This window comes from Scophthalmus maximus, chromosome 2 (assembly GCF_022379125.1).
Source record: "Scophthalmus maximus strain ysfricsl-2021 chromosome 2, ASM2237912v1, whole genome shotgun sequence".
Taxonomy (NCBI): Eukaryota; Metazoa; Chordata; class Actinopteri; order Pleuronectiformes; family Scophthalmidae; genus Scophthalmus; species Scophthalmus maximus.
This window is the reverse complement of record NC_061516.1, coordinates 9758252-9781659: the sequence shown is the minus strand read 5'-3', so window position 1 is coordinate 9781659 and position 23408 is coordinate 9758252. Positions and strand designations below refer to the sequence as shown.

General features: G+C 46.1%; 1 protein-coding gene across 9 annotated transcripts in view; it reads left to right on the top strand.

The window, feature by feature from the left end:
- The window catches only part of auts2a (activator of transcription and developmental regulator AUTS2 a), a 270462-nt gene that overhangs the window by 234260 nt on the left and 12794 nt on the right, over window positions 1-23408 (top strand). For 8 of the 9 annotated variants that reach the window (XM_047330435.1, XM_047330438.1, XM_047330436.1 and 5 more), the window contains one exon: window positions 6804-6852. In XM_047330435.1, coding sequence (XP_047186391.1) covers window positions 6804-6852 — 49 coding nt within the window. Of the gene's footprint in view, window positions 1-6803; window positions 6853-17062; window positions 17340-23408 lie in introns of those variants that run through there. The other variant, XM_047330442.1, reaches the window with a different exon arrangement.

The window sequence follows — 23408 nt, the reverse complement described above, 5'->3', positions numbered from 1 at the left end:
GTGTGTGTGTGTGTGTGTGTGTGTGTGTGTGTGTGTGTGTGTGTGTGTGTGTGTGTGTGTGTGAGTGTGATTATCAGTGTGATTGTCTGTATGTGTGTGTCTGTGTGTGCGTGTGTGTGTGTGTGTGTGTGTGTGTGTGTGTGTGTGTGTGTTAGGGATGTAACTGAAGTTTTTGTAGCAGTAATGGTTAAACCAATTTTCTTTCACTGCATTGTTTTCCAATTAAACAATGTAGTGACATTACACTGATGGCCAGTGGAGTGGGTTTGTTCCTGCTGACAGGCCAGTTCTTTCTGCACCCGCAATGTCAACTGGATCTGATTATTGCCTACCAGATGCAGATAATGTCTGCCATTGATCAGGCCATTCATCTTGAACTCCTACGGCCCTGGTCTGCTTTCAGAGACCGCGGGGGAGATAAGCAGATAGAGATAAGCAGATAACATGGTCTCTGAAGGCTTTTAACCAGAAGAAATACTTTTCTGCTGCTTCCACGGTTGACGTATGATGTGAGCCTCATATCTCTCCGCTAAGGAAGTTTTATGATATCAAATCGCAGGGATCTACAAAGGTATCGTCATCGGATCAGATGGACACTTTCATCGTAGCATCCATCAGTCTTGCGAAATGTTCCCAGGAGGCCCATGCTATATGTTTACACTGTGATAAGCACTGGTTGAAATAAGTTTGGAAAAATAATGCTAGCAGATATTCATTTTTGGCATCATTATTTACAGGTTTAACACTGAAAAACTTGTCTGTGGAAGTGCAGATGGAAACTCTTAGTCCTTATATCTTCCATTCTCTCTGTCAGGATATTTGATTGATGCACTTTACAGACACGACTGTCAGTTTTTCCGAAGGCTTTTTTTTTTTTTGCTGTGGTGTCCCAGTTTGTAGAACGGTTCTTAATGCTGGGTGCGTTTGTCTTTGTCTGTCTGTCTGTGTCTGTCTGTGTCTCTGTGTGTGTGTCTCTGTGTGTGTGTGTGTGTGTGTGTGTGTGTGTGTGTGTGTGTGTGTGTGTGTGTGTGTGTGTGTGTGTGTGTGTGTGTGTGTGTGTGTGTGTGTGTGTGTGTGTGTGTGTGTGTGTGTGTGTGTGTGTGTTTGCATGCATTGCTGTGTGTCATCGCCACATTAATACAAGCAATGAGTGACAGATTAATTTATGTCTGGCTACATGTCTGAGGAATTGGGAAGAAAGGGCCTGTCAGTGCTTCTTGTCGAGGGTGGGGATGGGGAGGTAGAGATTAGAGCCAGTTGTCATTGACAACCTAGTGCAGGGCCCTGGGAGATAAGGTCGGATGTAATGACTGTAGAAAATAATAATAAACTAATTTGAAGAAGAAAAAAAAAACATTGCCCTCAAATTGCTGGGAAAGGAGATGTAGGCAAATCCAAGTGTGTGGGTTTGTGTGTGCAATTAGAAATATTTTACATAGTTAGATGTGCACTGCAACATTTAAACATGGGGTTGGGGGTGTGATCTAGTCCTACCCCTTCCACTGAGAAAACTAGTAACAATTTTAAAAATCCTTGTGAAAACAGTCTATCTGCTTTGAACTGTGTAAACTGAGACATAATGAAATATGGCATTCCAATGTTTGCGATTCAGTCAGTCATTATATTGATATTATATTATTTGTAGCCTTGCTGGTGAGGTTGCATTGTCGGTTGGTCAACCGCGCTGGTCCCGACAGAAATAACTCAACTCTTTGATGCACTGCCATGAAACACTCATTCATGTCCCCCTCCGGATGAACTGTATCAACTTAACTTATCTAGTGCCACCATCAAGTCAGAAAATTGAATTTATCCTCACCTTTGTTTATGACCAAATATTTGCAAAGCACATTATTTCAGCTGTACTTTGTTTAGTCTTAATTGTATATATAAGCAACCTAACACTAATCTAAGCTGGGCCAGGTGATGCTGAAAGAGTAGTTCATAAAACATGTTGTCACATCATCTCCTAGAAGGCATGTTTACTGTATATATATAGTGTTGCACATGTTTGTGAATTCAGAAAGCGTAGTAGCTGCACGAGTACTTGTCAAAGAATCACACTTGGCCAATTGCGTATAGTGGGAGGGAATTTACAGAAACTCTTACTGTAGTTGAGCTGTGCTTTTCCTGTGATGACAAGTCGAAATGTACAGCGTCACGTGGCTGAAGACACACAGTCTTGTTCCCTGGTCTGACTCAGGAGTTACTGTATCTCATTCTGACAGAAATTACTATGAGGTGAAACTGTTTTTAAAAATAGCCCCCACGTGAGATGACTGCTGTTCCAGGCTGATAACAATTGCATTCCATGTCATTAAGAAAAATGTTTATATGTCCTGGCCCCTGCATTCAATCCTAGCTTGAAATACATGAAACTGTTTTTAGTCCCTGTAAGGCAAAGACAGAGCTGGGGGCAGCGGGCAAATGCCATAAGAGCTTTTAACATTTTCCATCGCCAGCACTCATGTTACACTTATCAGTAATATTTTAAATGAGGGTAGATTTGGCTTAATGGCAGGAAGGCTCATAAAGGCGAGCTGGTCCCCTGTGATTGTAATCTAGGAGAGAGTTCCTGAAAAGTTAAGCCATGGTTGTGTTTGTGTGTGTGGGGGGGGGCAAACATGCCTCTGGTTTCTATGAAGTGGAGAATCAGTGTCCAAAAAAAAAGAATAAGAGATGACAAAATGTCAGAGTGATGCTGATGGTCTATAGACAGAACATTCGTGCCCAGACAGCAATTACTGAGACACGTAGCATACATCCAGACATTGCGTTTGATCTCAGTGCTTCATTCTGTAGCACGGACGATGTTTTTTTCCACAGTGAAACCGTGGAGGGTCTCATTTTGTATGTGCATGTTCGTCTCTGTCAGTGTTTCATTTGAATTAAAAATAATGTGCGGTGAGCGATCTGGACGCTGATTGTTCGGCAGTGTGGCTGTAATCACAGACTTGCGGTCGCTCTCAAATCTGATAATGGGGAACAGCGACTCGTTCATTGCCGCTGCAGCTGCAGCTGCACAGGCCCGTGAAAATGACTGGTAGCCATTTTCTGCCGGTTGGAGTCGTATAAATACATATCTTGAGGCCTGCCATGTCATGCGTTTGAAGCCAAACCACGATACGCTCTTGATGCCTCATCACAATCACCACTTCAAACATGAGAATCCTTGTGATCTAATTACATGTAACCATAGTAAGTACATTTGCAACTCATTTTAGACTTGATTTATGATTTACTATTTCTCTTTTACTCAATAAAGAACTGTGGCATTGTACAGCTAAATGTCTGTGTTGTCATCAAAGATGTTTTCCCACAACCTATGAGCAAAGGTAAGGCAGAGGTTAATAATTTCATTAGTTGAAGTTGTTCGGTGCACAATGCATACATCTGTGAAACACGCAAGGACGCATAGCAGGAGTCTCCAACTTGATGAACACATGTAGGCTGCTCGTTGTCCCAGGCCCTTTGTGACCACAGCCTTTGTCCTCTGTAGCTGAACCAAGTGGCTGGACTTCGACCAGCCATCTGAGGCCAATCCCTCCCACCCCCCTGATGGTACTTCACATTCTCAGTTCTGTGTGCCATAGGTGCGTCTATGAACAGCCTCGCAAACCTTACGGATAAATACATTGTTGTTAAATGCAAACTCCTCACTTAAACTAGACTGAGCATCTGACTGCGGTTTTGGGAAAGTGCTGTTGTGTCAACTCTAATGTGTGAGGATTTGTTCGGCTCTCTTTACTGTATATCCCATTTTCCATGACTTCATGTTTGTATGGCCGGTCCCAGGCAGCAAACAGAGCCTCGGCCTCTCCGTTACTGAGGGAAGGATTAGCATCTCAGCTATGAGCTTAGTCTGTTATCTGCTCCGAGGTTGCTTGGGCAGAAGCTGGCAAGGAAATACTCTGCAATGTGAGTCTATTGTAGATCCATTGGCCCCCCAGCCAGTGGGTTAATACTCATTAGACGAGCAATAGAATGCAAGGGTTTGCACTTTTAAGAGGATTCTCCGGGAATGTCCAGCATTAGATGAGGATTCGCCAAATGTGAGGATGTGCACTGTTGCTGCTGGAGTAAATATTACTTTCAGGCCTGCAGTGTGAATCTTAACAGAATATTGTCCCACCTCAAATCCGTGTGATCCATTTAAACTCTGGCCCCCAAACTGGGAAAAGACTGGAAGGGGATCGTTTGGAGCGAGGAGCTGAAATCTGCCAGTTCCAGCTGGCCTGTTTTGTTGTGAGCGTGGGCCTGCAGGCCAAGAGAAAAATCCCTCTGGGGCTTTAGGATAAAGTTATCACATAATAATAAACTTGGCCGTTGTGATTTATGTCTGTGGCGGTGGCCTGGAAGCTCGTTAAGTTTTAGGTCTGTCGGGGTGGGCCGTGGGGAGCTCAAAGCTCAAACTGAAGGCTGAATGACTAAGTGCTTTTTATATTACTCGCTGACCTCCCTCCAGGCCAGTGGAGTGGGAGTTGGTCCAACAGGACGACAGTGCCTGTGGGCTGCGAGGAGGTGCATGCTGTTTATAAAGGAGCGTTTTGTTTTTCCTCCCCTCATGGTAGCGGCACCCTACTGTGGAATTCATTAGCGGCTGACATCACCTCACTCAGTACAGAGAGAAAGACAGAATATCTTTCTGCCTCAGCTCTCCCCTCCCTCCCTCCCTCGCACAGGCTCCTTATCTAGCTCCAGTGCGCTGCCCTCTTCCCATTTGCGCGCGTTTTACGCAAAAGGTAAACGCGTTGATGTGCGCGCCCCCGTGACCTCGGAGCTTCTCGGGAGGCCAAAGACGCGAGTGTTTGTCCTGTGCAGGAGCACAAGTCCGCCTGCGAATCAGGAAGTGGGAGGACCCATCCGTGAAGGCGGCAGCAGCAGCAGCAGCAGCACTCGGGCAGCCAGTCGCTGGATGAATGGGAGTTTGTCTGCTGCCTGCGAGCGGACGGGGAGAGGCTCATGCGTGCCCAAGACCGGGATCAGTGACAGAGAGAACAGCAGACTCGCGACGACCTCGGGCTTATATCTTGTTTTGTTCTTCTGTCTCTCTTCTTGTGTGATCTGCCTCCCTCTCTGTAGAGGAACCGGCCGTGCGCTTTGTTGGATAGCTCTGCGCCGTCGGACGCAGCCCCTCTCTGCGCACCGACACACGAACGCTCCCGGATCCTGTTGGGCTCCTCTCGCGGATGTTTCCGACGGGGGGAATATACGTATATAAAAAACACACATTGTGTCCGGAGCGAGGAACGAAAGGTGGATGAAGGGATTGTGTTCCCCGCTCGTCGCCTCAGCGCGGTCACAGAAGGAGGCGCACGGTTCCCTTTGTCCAGAAGGCGCAGTAGCTCTGTGAACGGCTTTGGATCTTCTTCTTTTTTTTCTTCTCTTGGAAAGGCGTCTCGTCTGTCCGCATGGCTGTCCTCGGTGTGAAAGGAGTAGACTTCGCCGCCTCTCGTGTGGATTATTTGATTTGAAAAAGCAGAATGTGAAACGAGGCCATATTCAGAGAAAGTAATATCCTGACTCGCTATTCCCCCGCCACATCAGAGGTATGGAGGTATATCAGCTGGTTCTGGATCGTCTCATGATCTCAACATGTATTTTATCCGCGTGTGTGTGTGCGTGTGTGCGTGTGGTACCTTGCAGAACACTTTGTATGCGGTTTCATAACAGGAATCATTGCCATGCCGTTTCTTATGCTGTCATTTATTCCGCAGCTTTCATTGTTTACATGTTGTCTGCGTCGTGCACTAGACCCATTAGGTGTTTTGTTTATTTCACAATACATTTTCCAAACAATAAATCAGTCCCATCAGCTGGCTTGTGGGTTTTTTTTTTCTGCACTCGTCTGTTGTGATTTTGTGATCACTTCTCCTAATAACGGACAGAAACGCGGAGCGTGCAGATAATTCGCTGTCAGTGCGCGCAGATTTCGAATATCCCTGTTCTTAAGCTTGTAGGGAATACAAGCGCGCTGTCAGAGTCGAATGCTTCCACGTCATATGCGGTCCAGAATTTAACATTATGTAAATCCCAAGCGAGGAAATCCACAAAGCAACTTATCAGAAATTCATCATATTCAGAGAAACCCGAATGTGTCCCATGTGCAGCTTTACATGTGCTGTCCTGTTCTTAGCAATACAGCAAAACAATATTTCCTCTTAAATGTGTTGGTTGGAATATAATTTAATCTTTTACTTATTAATTTTTTCCACCCGTGTAAACGTTTTGTTATTAGTCAAATTCAGGTTGTTCTCCCACCCCTGCACATTTTATTCTAACACGGTGCGGGGCTTGGAGAGGGCATTTGGCTGTTTGTCACGGAGCAACAGTGCCATCAAGTGGCCCTGAAGTGAACAGCCACTTGTTTTGTTTGAGTCTTGATATTCAGTGTTGGTTTTGACGACGTTGCTCCGGTTCCCCAATTAATTCTAGACATAATTTGGACATGACAGGATGCAGACACTGAGTTTCTGTTGACCTAAATGGGATTGAGTTTGACCTTGAACTTTGTCTTGGTAAAACTGAGAGTATCTGTCAAGTATACACTTTGTCAGAGATGCATATCAAAATCACCTCATTGTGTTGAATTCAGGCATAAGGCTAACTGTAAAATGACAGCTTGGTGACTTAAATATAATACTCATTTACCATAACCCGGTAATGTTCGCTCAGTCGGCAGTTGCTCTGAAATGTCCCCAGAAATGTTATCTGTGTGTGGGTTAGGGCATTTTGGAGGGAAATGATATCATCTTCAGGTTTTGCAATTTGTGTGAAATTGTGTCCACTGTCCTCTTTTCCAGGTCTCGGATGCCGGCTCCGAGAAATTTTTCAGCACTGCTGCAGTCAAAGGTAAGGACATTATTATTTAGAATCTTTTTTTATGTGCTGAAATGATGTCAGTATGATTAAAATTGGCATTGACTCAATGCAGTGATTATTACGTATGCACATATGATGCATCACATCCATGTACCTGATCGAATATACTAAAGTTGCACAGGACGTACTGCTCAGTAGTATGCACACCTAGACATAAAACAAAAAATCTCACTCTGCTAATAATCATCAGATGGAATCATTAAAACATGCTTTTGTTTTAATATGTGACATGAAATGGTGCGAAACAATGTTGCATTTGTTGCGAATGTGTTGAAATGCACAACTTGTACTACAGCCAGAGGAGGAGGAGGAGGAGGATGTACTAATGGTGTGGAGAATGAGGTGAGGGCAGGGAAGGCATCTGCTTATGGCCTCAGTGTGCCAAAACCACATGTGACCTCATTATTAAGTCACTAATTTGCTGTTAAATGCAGCCCCATTTTCTCTGGCTCAGGGATAATGGAGGTGCCCCGCGTGAATGGACATTCCTCTATAATGGGGGGGTGGTAGCATGCAGGTTCCGGGGCACGGCTCAGAGATGAGGGTTATGACCCTTTTCAGGGTTGTGGCAGAAACGGGGCCGAATGCTGATGACAGGTACCTGTGCCACCCCTTTGTTGCTCTGTGCAGACCTCCAAACACATTTCCCACATTCTGGCCTTTGATTCCCTCCAGGGCTTGATTTGTGGCGTGCATTGGGAAGGCTCAATGACCATGCTTGACAGGGAGGTTTCCTTTTGAACGTTCTTCTCTGTGGACTTATTTGGTTCCCTTGAAAGGATTAAGGCCCCCTTTGTGCGGCCTAAATCAACAGAATGCCGCCCTCTCTCCCCCACTATGAAAGGCCCTGACTGGGGAAACAGTACACAAAATAGGCTTTCTCTCTGCTGCGCGATGGTCCACTATCTTGGCCCCTATTTCCATTTAAATATCCTCTCTTTTCTTCCTTTTTACCATCTCTGGTCCCCTCCTCTTCTCCTGCCATATGCTAATGCGAATTCCTGCCGCCATTGCAAAAGGCGAGTAAAAGAATCCAGGTGCAGGGAAAGTAAGGACCACTGGTATTTTTAAGGAGGCTGTTGTTGAGATTAAAGAGTCAGGTGGGTTTTCGTTGGAGGGGCTTTCCAGCACTCAAATGCAACCAAACCTGGACGGGCAACAGCTCCAACAAAAACAGCGATACAGGTTCGTTTGTGCGACGACAAATGTCAACATCTGCCCACAGGCAGGTGCACACAGTCTCTATTTGCTTGACAGTTTGTACAATGTTGGTACACATAAAATGCCTATTGGGCTTTAGCCTTCAAGTGTAGGACAAGGGAAAGTCATAACATGCAAAACATCTGCCAAGCAAAGCAACGACTTCTGCAATGAAGGAATAGTTGAACTACGCCTGATGCTGCGGAGCGAGTTCCATGTCGTGTTGAAATCCCCAGTCAGTTGTCTAAGAACACAGCTTTAGTTACAATTGAGAAACCGGTGGAAAAATAGTCTTAGTAATAAATCAGACTTTAAAAGATTCATCGTGCCAAAATAAATACGACCAATAGCTCGTCACATGAGTGTCATTGTTATTATTGATAATTTTACGACTGATTGGAACAAAGGTATTTAAATAGATGTTAAAATCACAGGGTGCCGAGGAGGCCATTGTAATTCAGCTGCTGATGTGCAGCGTTGTTAACGACTGACTGGTGGATTTCTCACTGCAGTAGGATAGAAATCAGCCCAGGGCAACATCAGATCTCTTTGAAGACCCGGTGCTGGTCCCTCATCTTTTAATCTCCTAGCTTTCTCACCTGCTCAATAATTACTGTATCACTGTGTGTTTTCATGCTCCCTCAAAGGCCGCAGTGTTTTTCACCCAAGGCCAACACTGCGTTTTAAAAAGAAAAAATCCTACTGGTGTGAAAGCAGCTTTTGTGTTCCTTCTGACGTTGATTTGTTTTGCTCCCCTCTTGTGTCAGCGTCACCTCAGGGTCGTCGGTGTCAACTGTGCGTGGTTGTCTAATGTGGAGCTCAAAGTCGCTGTCACTCCTTTGTTTTCCTCACTCAGGGTTCGGTCTGCCCAGGAATGGATTTCATTAACTCCGAACCATTAAATGTTAGCTCCAATTACTGTGGTTGTTGATGTGCCCCCAGGTGTCAGCTCGCTACCCTGATCCATTTGCTCTGCAGGAGAGCAGGCACCAGTCAAAAAGATGTGGCGCAGTCAATTGGCCACCAGTGAAATAGACAACATCACCGACGTCTGAGCTGCATTCAGGGCGCTGGAGGTGGAAATCGGTAACCAGGGCTTATTAAAACCGTGACTGTTGTCTGGGGAGTCCATTGAAGTGCTGGGTTGATACAGAAACCTGTAATGACAAACCAGCACATAGTGTCATCGCAAAGCCCTGCAGACAGATCTATGAAATGATTAAAGTTGTGCCCCAGGGCAGTAATATCTTGTCACCCGGTTACAATCCCATCCTTCGTGATCTTGTCATGAACACTATCCAGAAGACTCGGCTTGAGGATAGTCGTCGACTTTAATGTGCATTGTTTGCCGAGCGTGGCGGCAGCAGCGAGATTGAGATAATGCCGGGTGACATTTAAAAAGCTCTGCAGTGCCATTTATCAAGAGAAGACATGAACATGTTCTCATCAGTGAACTGCTGAGTCTGTCGTGTGCCTGTGTAGATGGAATCTATTTCAAATGCAATGGGTGCTTTTAAGAGCCGAGGATCGCCACCAACACTTTGCCTCCGCAGTGACCAGTGAGCACAACTGGGACACACAGATGTAAGTGCGGAAGTGATTCAGTTGGGCTGATAAGAAAGAGTCAGTCGGACCCTGGTGGGTGTGTTGTTGTTGTCGTCAGCCAACACGCCACCAGTGTTTCATAAGAGAGTCTGAAACCTAATTTCATATACACAGTCATGTTTTTAATCATTCATTTGTCTGGGTGAGTAATAACAGATTTTATCCGCGGTGGGACAAACTCGTACCTTTTACCTGCGTAAACATGACCAAAGTCATATTTAAACTGCGGCCGTGATTAGAAAATATCTCCCTCTCGTGATTTTACGTTCAACGGTGTAGAAGAAATGTGCTTGAGAAGTCATCTGGTAGATATATTGGAGAAGCCAGTCCCTGGTGAGACATCAGCAGCTGTGTCTACGATGTGAGAGGGAGTTCAGTGTGGGGGTGAATTGAAGTGCACGGTGTAGTGATTCTCCGTTTCCTGCCTCTTGCACAACGCTGATTTCACCGTGCCTTCTCCGGAGTTAATGTGAAAATGAAGCGGTGCCACAGTGAGACCCGGGGCTGATGCCGGTGTGAAGAGTGCCGCTGGTGAAGTGTGTCGGGCTTGAGTGCGTCTGTCACCAAGGGAGTGAGAATACTGTGCGGTGTGGAAGGTGTAATTTGCAGCGTTGATGACATTGTTTAAAAAAATGTGGAAAGAGGAAAGCGGCGGTGAACTTCTGTGGCACATATTGGAGCTGAAGAGCTCCCTGGATTGTCACGGCGAGCGCTGTCTGTGAGCACATTACTGCTGTGTGGGAGGGAGCTGAGGACTTATTTTTCTCTCTCCGTCTCTGTCGGCTCCCTGAGCGGAGGGTTGGTGTCAGAGCAGTGTGTACTCGCAGGCTGTGGGCCGCCACCTGCTGTAATCTCTACTGATCTAGGGAGCAACATTCACGCCACAAATCACCCAGGCAGCTCCTTAACTCATTCAATGGACTGGAAAGAGAAGGTTGGCCTTTCAAAGCACCCGTGTTGGTTTACTGCCCCAGGCTGCCCGCTCTGCCCTCGTGCTGACCTCTGCCGTCTGTGTGGGTTGATGTGTCAAGAAATCAGGGCTGCCTGTGGAACTTGACCTGATGCGCAGTGGAGGGATGACCTGACTACCATTGGCCTTTTGTGCGTTCTGAGGAACGGCTGCAGTCAAGGGCGCTCTCTTTTTCCTCTGCCTGAGCTGTGAGGTCAAAGAGAGGCCGCGGAACCCTCCCTCCAGACATAACTGCTGGAATAAAGCGTTGCTGTTGTTTCGCCACAAACAAAAGCTTTATACAAATCAAAATGCCCTTTTTTATATTTAATAAAATGCCTGTTTTGAGAAATAAGGCAGGGATCTGAAGGATTTATTTCTGAATGATCCATCACTGAAGCAGATTCCAAGCGTTCCCCAGTGGTCTTTGCTTCTATTGGTTATGTATCCCCCACTAGGAGCATTTAATGTATCTCTAAAGGGGAGAGGAAGCTCAATATCCTGTGCTGCACAGAGGGAACCCCCCCCCCCCCCCCCCTTTCCTCTTCATGGTTGCAACTACAGAGGGAGAGGCTGTATTTCATGACCATGAAAGGGGCCGCTCCAGCCATGCCTCTTCTGCTGACACAACCCAACAAAGGTTAACAAATCAAGGGCAGCACCGGCTGATTTACTGCCTCGCTGTTGCAAACAATGGCCCAGGCCCCCTGTCTGCATCTCACATTTACTCTGCAGACATAGAAATATGGCAACATTTCCAACTATGGGTTATTTCAAAATCGCATGTAAATTGTATCTTTCATAATACATAATATATATATATATATGAAATACAGCGATATATCACAACTGATAGGTGTTGACCTTATGTTTCAATGCTCTTCTCGACTTTATCTCACCTGCTTAAGTCATAACATTTGCAATCATGTTTAATTATGGAATTTCTGGCAGGTACTCAGTCAGGTCAACACTGTATGGGTCTAGTTGGTGCCTAGTTGGTAGACGCTTGTTGGTTTAGGATCACTTTCCAGCATGTTGTGAATGGGTCTGTTGGTGCAGAAGAAACAAACACACACAGCAGCAGCAGTCGTATGGGCCAGTCCTCTTCCATCCCCTCCAGCAGCACAAAGAGGTCATTCAGAGTTTGTTCCCCAAATCCCAAGGTTAGAGACTAAGTAAATCCATCCATCTTAATGCACTTATTTCAGCACCAGGAGAGCAGGAGGGAGACTGTGTAAACACTCCTATATCCGACATACCAGGATAACCCAAAGAGCCTGGAAGCCATCAGGCCAAAATTAAAGGTCTACATCTCAAACACAAACATTTAAATGGGCGGCAGTCCAGAGATCAAAGTGAAAGGCCTTAGTTTTCCTGCTGGCCCCTCTGTGTCTGCCACACTCAGATATGTGGTGGTTAGCAGCCAGTCAGGGTTGAATGGTGAGCAACTGTGTACTGTACATGTCTCTTACTGCTCTGAGGCATATTTTGTGTTGATCTAGGTAAAGCAAAAGTACATTGGCACTTCACTTTTCATCTCCTCAATCAGTTTTAATTTTTACATAAAGGTTTATGGGGAGGATGCAGTTTCCAGACGTGAACTGTCCTTAAAAATCCAAATCACTTTTTTAAAAATCAAGAATCTTTTTTCGTAACCACTGTGTCGAGAGATGTCACAGACTGGTGGTTGTTGAAAGCACCAGCCTTCTATTCCCAGGAGGAGTCCTCCCCCCATCATCATCACCACCATCCAATGATCCAATGTGACATGAGCCACTCTCCTGACAACTGTGCAGCATTAACAGGGTCAAAGTAGCACACACACCATTCCCTGTGCACCGTTGGTGTGTTCGGGCCAATTATGCCTGTGTCCGTCTTTGGTCCCTGCAGCAGAGGTGACTTTGCCAAAGAGGGACAGAGAGGATACAGTGTTAATGAGGCCTCATGGTGGCGAAGAGGTGTGTGTGTGTGTGTGTGCCTGTGTGTGTGCGTGTGTGTTCATGCATAACTGGAGGAGTGGTGGTGTGGAATGATCGGACCCCTCTGTCATCATCTATCATGTGTCAGACAGTTCGTGCTCTTTTCTTGGTCTTGTCCCTCCAGCCACTTTCATCACGCTGCTTCTCCGAATCGCAGTGTTTTTAAGCAGCCACTGCTGCCTCATCATGTCATCCCATTAAAAACAGACTTTGGTTCTGGTGAAGGACTTGAGGGCTCTGTCTCAGAAACGCAGCATAGCAGCTTTGCAGACACATTTGCAGACACGATTGGGATGAACACAGTGACTGTGATGTTACTGTTCACTACGACAGTGTTGGTGTTGCTCTGAGCAGCATGAAGTGGGATTTGGTCTCACTTATTTAAAAAAAACATACACTTGATGAAGAGGGCGAATGACAATCTACATTTTAATACCACTTCTCATTTGTAATGATATACTCATGGAGAGTTTGTCAGATAAAACAATGCCAGAAGGCAGATCCTAGAAGTGAACTTTTTAGGATTAAAGAATGACACCGCAGGGCTTTTCCATCTTGTTCAAGCTGTTTACCTGCGTCAAATAAATGACCATTGCTCTAATCTTGTAATCCTTAACTGTCACTGCAGAAATCCAGTAAAGAGATGTTTGGCCTTTTGACCTTTTTCCCTATCTGCCCATGCAGTACCAGAAGAAGTGAAAGTGTAACCACAGCCTTGTAAGACACACAAAGCTGTGAGAGCGGGAGCATGAGGACTCTGGTCAGGTCTGATGAATGAAATGCTTTAATTTCTCCCACAAGAGAAGAGGTTATTTTATTTTCCCTTCTCACTCTCTCTGATTCTCATAAATATGCAGAGCCGAAATAAAGCCCTGATGAGCCGCGAGGCAGATTAGAGAGGACTACAGAGCAGGATCGTGGTTTGTTAGGAGTAGTCCACAGATCCCTTGCATGTGTTTCTGCTCTGCACACACATTCCCCTGCTTTCAATCGTCTCTACCCGCAATTCATTATATTTCCGCGGACTACTGACAGCATAAGGTCAGGTACAAGGAGTGTTAGGCAGTTGTGATGGGGATGTCACTTTTAGGGCAACATCGCCCCCTGGTGTTGGGTGTGATCTCTCGATGGAGAGCAGAGATCAGAGCGGAGAGGTCATGGTTAATTTGTGCTGGGTGATGTGTAAAGCATGTGCATTTAATATAAACAAAGTGTAATGAACTGCACAGTGTTCCATTTTATCATCATCTCTGGCTTTTGGCCACTGTTCATAGAAGCCTGCCCAAACCCATCAACGTCCGTCAGACTGTCACCATCTGTTGCAGATTAAGCTGCTCCAGGGGGGAGCTATTTGATTTCGGGGTTCCAACATCCCCTCTTTATTCCGTGTGTCAGGTTTTACTGTAAATACCGTTGTACAAAAACCAAAATCCCACGAGGGATTACTTTTTCAGGTCCTTCAAGCCAAGAGCAAACGGGCCATTGCGCTGCACGTCTGGTTTAGCTCTCACAGCGCTGAGACAGGGGCTCTGCTGGGCCATTTACAGGCAAAGCTGGGAAGCTGTGTTGGGAAGCTTTTCCCCTAAACCCTGTACTCAGTCTGTGTGCAGGGTGGTGTTGTGATGTATGAATCCCCTGGCCATGCCTGACACTAGCGAGCCTGTCTGAGCCCATGTCTTCGCAGAGTAGGAGGCCGTGGACAGAGGCTGCATTGTTCCCATAAAGTAACCCAAGCTCAGGGCAGCCGCTGCCCAAAGGGGGGTATCAAGTTGTACTCTCCACACTAACACCACAATCCGAGCTTAAGCTCTGAAGCTTGACGGGGGAGCAGAGGGGCAGCTGACTGTTTGGACGAGAGAGCAGTTCAAATAAACAGCTTAAACAGCCTCCCCTACTCATACCCCCCCTCCCTCGCCAAGTATCACAGTCCCTCACCCATAGCTCACCACTGTGAAACTTGCCAGCAGTCCTCAGCTAATTTGTGGTGTTATTTTGAAAAGCATGTTGATGTGAGAAAGAGGGGGAGTCGGGCAGAGGTTGAGAACTTGGGCCTGGTCGCACCCCCCTGCTTCCCCTTTTGTGAGCGACGGGTAGGTTTACCACCACATCGGCAGACCACACAGCATTTCCTGGCTAGAGGGAAGGTGGGAGAGTCCGGGCGGACAGGAGAGGAGAGATGGCCATTAACAGCTCTGATTCTGCCCTGGGTGTCCCCACTCATCCAACTGCAGTGAAACCTGACCTAGGGCGTAATGAGACGGCAATTGAGACGCTCGCACACACATGCATGTAGACACATTGGCAGCTTCTGTAATGACGGCGAAGACTTTAGAAGAGAAAAGGACAGATGCAAATTGATACTTTGCCACATTTTTTCAGACATTTGATCCATTAAATCAAGCTATTACCCCTGTGGAATGAATCTGATCCTCTCAAGCAGTCGGAATGTGCAGTTTGGATGTGTGTAAGACCAGTTGGCCCCATTTTTAAAAAGAGTGAAAGAGGCCCAGACTGATGACTCTCCAGGGACAGATTCCTCTTTCCAGCTCTCCATGCATCTCTCCCTGGTGAAATCATGGTGGTGTCAGTGTGTCAGCTCGAGCTGTCACTCTCCTTATTGCTGCAAGCCAGTTACACTCTTTCTCAGCCCCCTGGCTGAAGAGAGGGAGGGGCAAGCAACAATAGGGAATGAACGAGGCATTTTTCCGCTTGTCACAATGGACAAGCAGAGTGTCAACACCCCTTGATGCAGTTGGAGGGTCTTGAAAGAGGGAGAGTCAAGAGGAGCCAACTGTACAATTAACAGACATCCCCCACGGGCTGGTTTGGTATAGTCCACTTGGCTTAGCTGACAGACTGACAGGGCTTCCTGGAGGACCGGCCCACACCTCAACTAGGGGGGCATTGGACCTGCTGACTGGTAGTCTTCTCTCTCTGTGTCTGTGTGTGTCTGTGTGCGTGCGTGTGTGCGTGCGTGCGTGCGTGAGTGAGAGAAAGTTGAAGGTGTTTATGAGCGGGTGTGGGTTTTTATGAGCATGTGACTCTAATTGAGATTTAAGTATGTCTGCGTTTGAAGTTTGTATGTTCAAGAGGCGATTGTCCGTTGCTCCCCTAAGCTGCCACAGTGACTGACAGGAGGCACCTGGCATGTCAGTGTGTTTTGAAATGTTTTAGTTGTCACTGCCTGAATTTTCTGACATCCTGTTTCTTTGTTTAGACTTAAATACTTCACCTCCTGTGATTTGTCACATCAGTGTAATAAACTTTTTTTTTTAGACACTGTAGAAAGATTTCTGTACATTTCTTATATCCGTCTTTCAGGAGATGTTCCCCAGCTGTGGAGCATCACAATGCAGGTATAGTGGGGACATTAAGTTGAGCATACTGAAACAACAGATCATAATAGGATATCTTATCATTCCCATCACACACTAACTTCAAGTCAACACATTTCCATACTTTAGCAGGAAAGGGGTGTTTCAAATAGGACAGAAATACATTTGGCATGTTTTATTTGATAAATTCTAAATGTAGACTTATGGCCACCTTTATGTTTTACTTCTGTGTACTGATGTCTCATGACATGTACCACTGACATTTCATAGGCCAGAGCGACAAACTGTGTAGCTGTAGCTCTCACATCGTAGTGTTCAAAACTCTAATGAATTACTTGAATATAAACCAAAGGTCATGACTTGGAATGATTGGTGAGGGTGTGTGTCCTTTCATATTATGTATAACACTCCCCAAGTCTGGAAAATGTCTAAATCAGCTGCTGTGAGGCTGAACTGGCAGACGTTTCATGGCTCGCTGAGGAGAGACGCTGGGAGCCTCTCAGCAGCTCTGTCGCTGTGCGTGTCTCTCTAGGAAACACGTACCCTTTCTCAATCCTCACTAGAAGAGATATCAAGGCCTGTGAGTAGTCCCATCAGCTGGCTTATGTACGAGTGACATGTTTGAAGTCAAGCGTTCTGGCTCGTTGCACAGCTGCCTTGTCTCTCGGTGTAGTTGGACACCACTGTGTCAGTGTGTGCTGACCAATTGCTGTGCACTGGATGGATCCTTGTTACACGCTGCTGTTATTTCAAAGCCTGTGTGTGAGCCTGTGCATGACAGCCAAACCTGCAGAGGATCTGTCAGCCTCAAGCAACAAGTGTCCCCTCGAAGGCTGCCCTGCACAGGACCCTGGCAGGAAAAAGTCTTGCCCCTTGGCCTGCGCGCTACCAGCCCCCTCCTGCGGTCACCTGTGCCAGCATGCCTGTCGTCAAGTCCCTGACCCAGCTCTTCTCCCGTTACGGCCCCTCAAGCCTGACCTCACACCCTCAGGGATATATAAAGATTTGTTCTGTAAATGGGAGCTGGAAATGAGACTCTCTGCTGCCACTGACCCCACTGCTACATCCACATGTGCTCGTCAAAGATGGTGTTTTCGGGGGCGCGGCGAGGGGGAAGCAGTGCAAACCTTTAGGCCTCAGGAGCTGCCTAAACGCCGAGGAGGCACAATTTTCACATGCTGGTGGGGTGACAAGGGATCAGTAGGAGTGAGACACAGAAGCAGTTAAGAGCCATTACAGGAGCATCTGTTATCAGAGCGACTGGGGGTGGAAGAGTGCCGCTGCAGCTCTCTGGTAGTAAATGGCTTCATTATGACCCGAGTGAGGAGACAGATCACTTTTTCCCTACCAGACAGAGTATGAATGGAGCCCGGATGGATACTAGCAAAGGTAGGAGACAGGACAGAGCCAGTTTCTTTCCCCTTTTCTGCTCTTTTCTGTCACTCCCCTTTCCCTCCTTTGTTTCTATCTGCACTCTGTCGTGCTGTAAACATGTCTAAGTGCTTGTTCTCTGTGGTCTGGCAGCCGCTCTCCTATGGCCTTGCATCTCTCAATAGAGCTCAGATGATTCAGTGGCTTACGAAGCCCAATTACCCAAGACTGCTACCATTCCACAGAAGATCAGAGTCACAGACAGTCTGTCATATAATAAGAGCTGGGGGTTTACTGTGTGTGTGTGTGTGTGTGTGTGTGTGTGTGTGTGTGTGTGTGTGTGTGTGTGTGTGTGTGTGTGTGTGTGTGTGTGTGTGTGTGTGTGTGTGTGTGTGTGTGTGTGTGTGTGTGTGTGTGTGTGTGTGTGTGTGTGTGTGTGTGTGTGTGTGCATGGTTAGTCGCACATACCATGCAGCATGACATCATTGCATATACACACACACTATATTTACATAGGCACTTGCTTTGCCTTTACAACTTGTTATACAAAATTCATAAACCAAATGAGACGGGCATGAAGTATAGATGTTAAGAGAGGGGGCTTAACAACTCTCCCCGCCTGCTTTTGGCATCTTGCTCAATCACTGCTTGTTAAAGCTGTGGTTTGTGTTACTGTGAGGTGATATCAGCCCACTGTGGTATTCTCACTGAAAGACTACACATGTCAGGCTGTTTAGTTTCCTACTCCCTGTCCCCATCCACCCCTGGGAGTCTAGCACTAATAAAACAGCTCCAGTCCAAGACCCTCCGCACAGTAGGATGTACAGGCTGTGTAACCCAACACCCCTCCCGGCCAGAGCTGTATAGAGTTGCTGACATGACTGAGAGTCTGAGAGGGCCAGCAGGGATACGTCCATCATTGTCAGGCCTCAGAGCCTTGAGCTCCCATATGGGGCATGTCCAACATGTATGCCTGTGTGCTGTGAACTCATTGCTGTGAGGTGCTCTGATCCTCTGGAGATGTAAGGGGGTAACACAGAGTTCAGTGTTAATGCTCTGAGAGCAGCTAGTGCAGTTAAAGTCTTCAGAGCTGAAGGCCGGATGGATGAGGAGCTAATAGACTGGAGGCTTTGGCTTTGTGATGTGGAAGTTATTCCCCAGGGTTACTGACACAGGGTTTCAGCTTCTGGGCACGTGCTCACTTTTTGAGTCAACATAACAGTTGTAAACAAAAACAGGAATTTTTTCCAATTCCACAGTAAAACTTCAAACTGACAGTCACATAACGCCTCCGTACAGGTGCATTGTGTGGTCGTGTCTGCAGATGAGGAAATGAATCCCCTGGTTAATGTGCAGACTAGGGCTCCATGGACTGATGCCACTTTGGGATATCAAAACACCTTCCAGTCCTACAGACGTGGGAGTTAAGCTCAGATGTCATCCACTAATATGAACCCCAGGGTATTCCACTGAAGAAGGCCGACACTCCTGAGTGTGAGAACATTGTAAGTTTCACACGCATTGTATTCATTGGAGGGCTTTTGTACTGGACCACATTAAAAGGAGATACAATAAAGTGAAATGTTTTTGTACACACACAAAACCCCTGGAGAGACCTGTTGTATTTTGGTTTGGTTTTGTGGCTCTCCGAGCCGAGAGCGTGGCTTTCATGGACGTGTTCAAGTGAGGATGCCTCAGAGAAAGAAGCTGACAGAAACTCGCAGTCTGCTGTTTATCGTTCTCTTCTGTGTGGGAGAGAGATCTGCTAGAGATGTCTGCCATTGATGTGACTGCAGTCTTCATTAAGAACAAATAAACAGAGCCCGCTCCTCCAACAAAGAGCTCTTTGGGGATCATATGGTGCCTAAACAACCACCACTTGCTGCTCAATTACAACTCTTAATTTGTTGTCTATCAAAATATGTAGACAGAGGAGGAGCCAGTTTGTTTTTCTTCATCTATTTTTTTTTTTTTGCAGTGACCAAATGGTTTCCAGACTTACGCCTGAAGAAAAATAGTCTCCTAAAACATTCTCCATAACAGGGGACTGTGAATATTTTTGAGGGAGATTTTATTCCACCATTTGCAGAAGGCCCAGCTCAAAAGAGAGAGAGAGAGATCCTGATTGTAATGAATGTTTACAGAGTCATACCAATGCAAAATGGACATTTTCAATGGTATTCATGGTACCCAGAGACTGAATATTATTGACTTAGCACCACCAAGAGGCTGCCAATTACTGTGTTGATCTGATAACTTTTCATCATCAGGTCAAATTTGACTTTGACAAATAGTGCAAAATGAATGATCGGCCTCAGTTGTACTTTGTGATTAGTGTGACCTAACTAATGTTTGTGCAGGTGTAAATAATGCATGTTGTCCATTAGTGTTCATAGCCAGTGTTGCAGCGTGGCACTGGCGCTGGACAGACCCGCAATCAGCACCCAAAGGTTGCTGGTCATTGCATCATCTGTTGCCAACAAGCACAATGCTGAGCAGGCTGCCCTCCCTTCAGACCGGCACCTCCCTCTCTCCCCATTTTCACCTGTTTCCTAGATGCTCTCAACAGTTTCACAGTTGTCACAGCCGTGTAGCCTCAAGTACAGAAACTCTGAACCTGCTCTTGTTCATTGTGGTTGCTGTAAAAAGAGATGCACTAATGTAACTGATGGTTGTTCCTGGCATCATCTCTCAATATCTTTGTCAGTTTAATAAGCCCAAGGTCACAGGCACTGATGTGTTGGTACATGTACGATAGCTGGACATCGCATTAAGTTGGCAACCGTCCAGTATAATGAGCAAAACACAGATAGTTTCGTTAGGTAGTATTGTTTCTGCCCCTATAGTGAGAAACCAAACCCAGCTGCTATTTGTTGTGGTCCCCATCCTTTTTGTCTTTGTTAGGTTTTTGTTTTACCTTCTGATTTCAGGATGTTAACTTGTAAACTTTGTAACTTTTTTTAATGTTTTTAAAGAGTCTGCAAAGTGAGCCAGTTCACAGGATGTAAAGGATCATACATTAGCCTCATGAATGAAGCACTGTTATCAGTGTCTGAGGCTCAACCCTCACTGCATTTCACCTCTGCTCAGTGGACAACTGTGACGTCAGCGATGTTAGGTGGTTGGGTTTGTGTGATTGGAGCTATGTGACCCCTGACTGGATTAAATCCCATTAATGAGTGTCAGGGTTTGGAATGTGTTGAGCAGCTATTTTGAGGAGGATGGGGCGGAATGGGGTGACAGGAAGGGACAGAAGCGAAAAGAGGAGAGAAAAAAAGAGAGAGATTAGTGAAATAGCTTTGGCATGTGCTGTGCTGCCAGTTGTCCTTTTAAATGATGATGATGATGTTGGTGTTCGCTTGTTAATCGAAATTGAAACACAATATGCTAAATGAATCCCCTCATGTGCTGCAGTAATGACCCAACACCTTGTTAAACAACCTAATGTCGCACATCTCACTTTGCCAGGCCTCCTGTCACTGCCGCTGCAAATCAGATCAAAGTGCAACGCATGATCCGGACGTTTGTCTCTCATATGACGGCACCAATCCAAATGTCTTACAAGTGAAGACCTATTAACCCACGCAGGCTCAATCTGATATTAGCGGCACATCAAAAAAACTCAACAGTTAACTCACCTGCATGGCAATAATGAGTTATGGTCCACTGAAGTGCATCAACAACAAATGTGTAACACAGAGCAGGAAAGATGTTTGCATGGCAACTTACTTATTTATCCAATGTTTCATTGCAGCTTTTAATAACATGTTTGATGTGCAGGGTTTTTTACATCTAAATTCATCACACTGTGTTATATTTTCATGTTATCATATTGGATTCAGTTCGACCAGATCAGAGTTGGAGGCTATCTGATAATCACACTTTCCTAATGAGCGTGGAGTGGTGGTGTGTGCAGCTAATAGACTGTGAACTTCAGGAGATTGCTCACCATGGGATAAAGAGTGATCCCCCTAAGCCTTTGTTGGGTCCCCTGACAACCAGCCTTAATAATTGGCTTTCCTACTCACACACACAAAACCCTTCCATAACTCCATTTACCTCTTAAATCTGGCCTCTAGGTTTTGCCTCGCCAACCAACACACCCAACAGGCCTCATTCTCTACTGTAACGCTCCACCAAGCAATGTGTGCTAGTGAGAAACCACACGATGCTCCTGAAATGTTGAGAAACAGCAGGGCTCCACATTTTGAGTAAACCAAGTGGGAATTGCTCTTATTTGTTTCCCGGGATGAAGAAGACTGACAAATGAACCCTCCCGGGAGGGAAACTGGTGTATGCTCCTCTTCCCTGCTTCCCCGCTCCGCCTGGCCCTGGAGTCTTCATTACGACCAGAATAGACACCTACTTTTTAGCGCGTTGGCACATTTTCAAAACAAGCCGTGGACCTCAGAGACTCATAGGTGCAGTGGAAGACTTGAGAATTGGGAATTTCTCGTCTCCCGTCTGCTGCAGTGAAGTTTGTTTGCCAGCAGCAGTCTCTTGACCGGTAATACCATTTGTAAGTGGAGACTGACATGGATGAGGAAGATGGATTTAAGGGCTGCTGGACTTTCTTGTTCATTGATGCACACGAGAGCAGACCAGGGATGTGTGCAGACTGCCAGAGAAGAGATTAGAGTTTCAGCATGTAAGGGTTAGTTAGTTCTGTCGACTAATGCCTCTCAGCTAGATGAATGGTCTTTTCTTCATTGTACTTGCCCGACGACAGCTAACAGAGACTATAACAAAACACCTCAACCTGGCAAAGCGTACCTTTTTCTCTCCTGACTGGCAAATGTTCCAGTGAGCTCACCCACATGAGGCAGGAATCAATAGCTGTAGATTGTTGATATTGATTCCGAACTTGCACCAGGAATTACCTCCTCTGACACTTAAGTACAATGTCACATGCACCTGAGGCTGTTAATACCTCACTCAGCATTTTAATGCAAATGGCCAGAGGTTGTCCTAGAGCCCTGTTAGTTCAACCTGCTCACAAGGGGGGGGGGGGGGGATGGGGGGGGGGGCTCTTGAGGGAGTAGTGTGTCAGTGAAATGGAAGTCCGCTGTGACAGGCTGCGGCTCTGCGGGGCAGGCTGCTGTCTCAGCCCATGGGAACTGGGCCCCATCTACACCTCTCTGGCAGGTGAAGCATTTAGCTGGATTCACCAAGGGTAGGAGGAGCCCTCGCTCTTGCCCCTAAACCCCCCTGAGGCTGGGGGAGAGTTAATTACAGTTTATGTACGCACTGTCATCCCCCATGAGCCTCTCTGCCTCCAGAGCAGGCGGACTGACTGCAGGTTTCTCAGCACTTTGTTCTGCGGGAGAAGGTCCCCTGCAGAGAAATACCCCCGATGGGTCCGATTAGCTATTGTTCTGTATGACTTGGACATTGTAAAGCAGCCGTTTTTCATTCTAAATCTAATTCACACTTTGGACATAATGGAGTCCACCCGGGGCTTTTATTAGCAGGTAATTGCGGGGTTTTGGCAATCACTTAAAGTCCATAAAACTAATCCTCCCCTTATCAGAAATCAAGCGTAATGCAAAAGTGAATGAATAAAGACATTCACCACTCTGAAGCTGGTTAGCATGAGTTGAGAAACAAACTCCAGCAGCAACCTGACATTTGTCAACTACGCAGATGTACAAACTAAACCCCACCAGCACCACATTGTCATGTGCAATCTCAGTAGACAATTCCATAGACAACTCTGTAGCATGATGCACAACTAAACTACAGTTTGTGGTATATGAAATAGACCTGTAATGCCATGTGTCTGTGATGGGTACATGCAGAAATGTCTCATTATTAACAAGAATAGTTTTAATTTGTACTGCAAACAAATTTTCTGTCCCCCCAAAAAAGACTAAAAAAACAGTTTAACCTTGTGTATGATACAAACTGGTTTAGCCTGAACAAGAATTTTTTTTTTAACTGTGTAGTTTCTCCTAAGGGCCGGTGCTACAGGCTGTGTGAACGGGCTTGAGAAGGAACTATTGCTTGTGCTGGAAAGATTGCAAACCCCAGCAGGGTGGGTCAGTATGAGGAGGAAGAGTAGGAGGAAGAAATGTGTGGAGCTGTTTG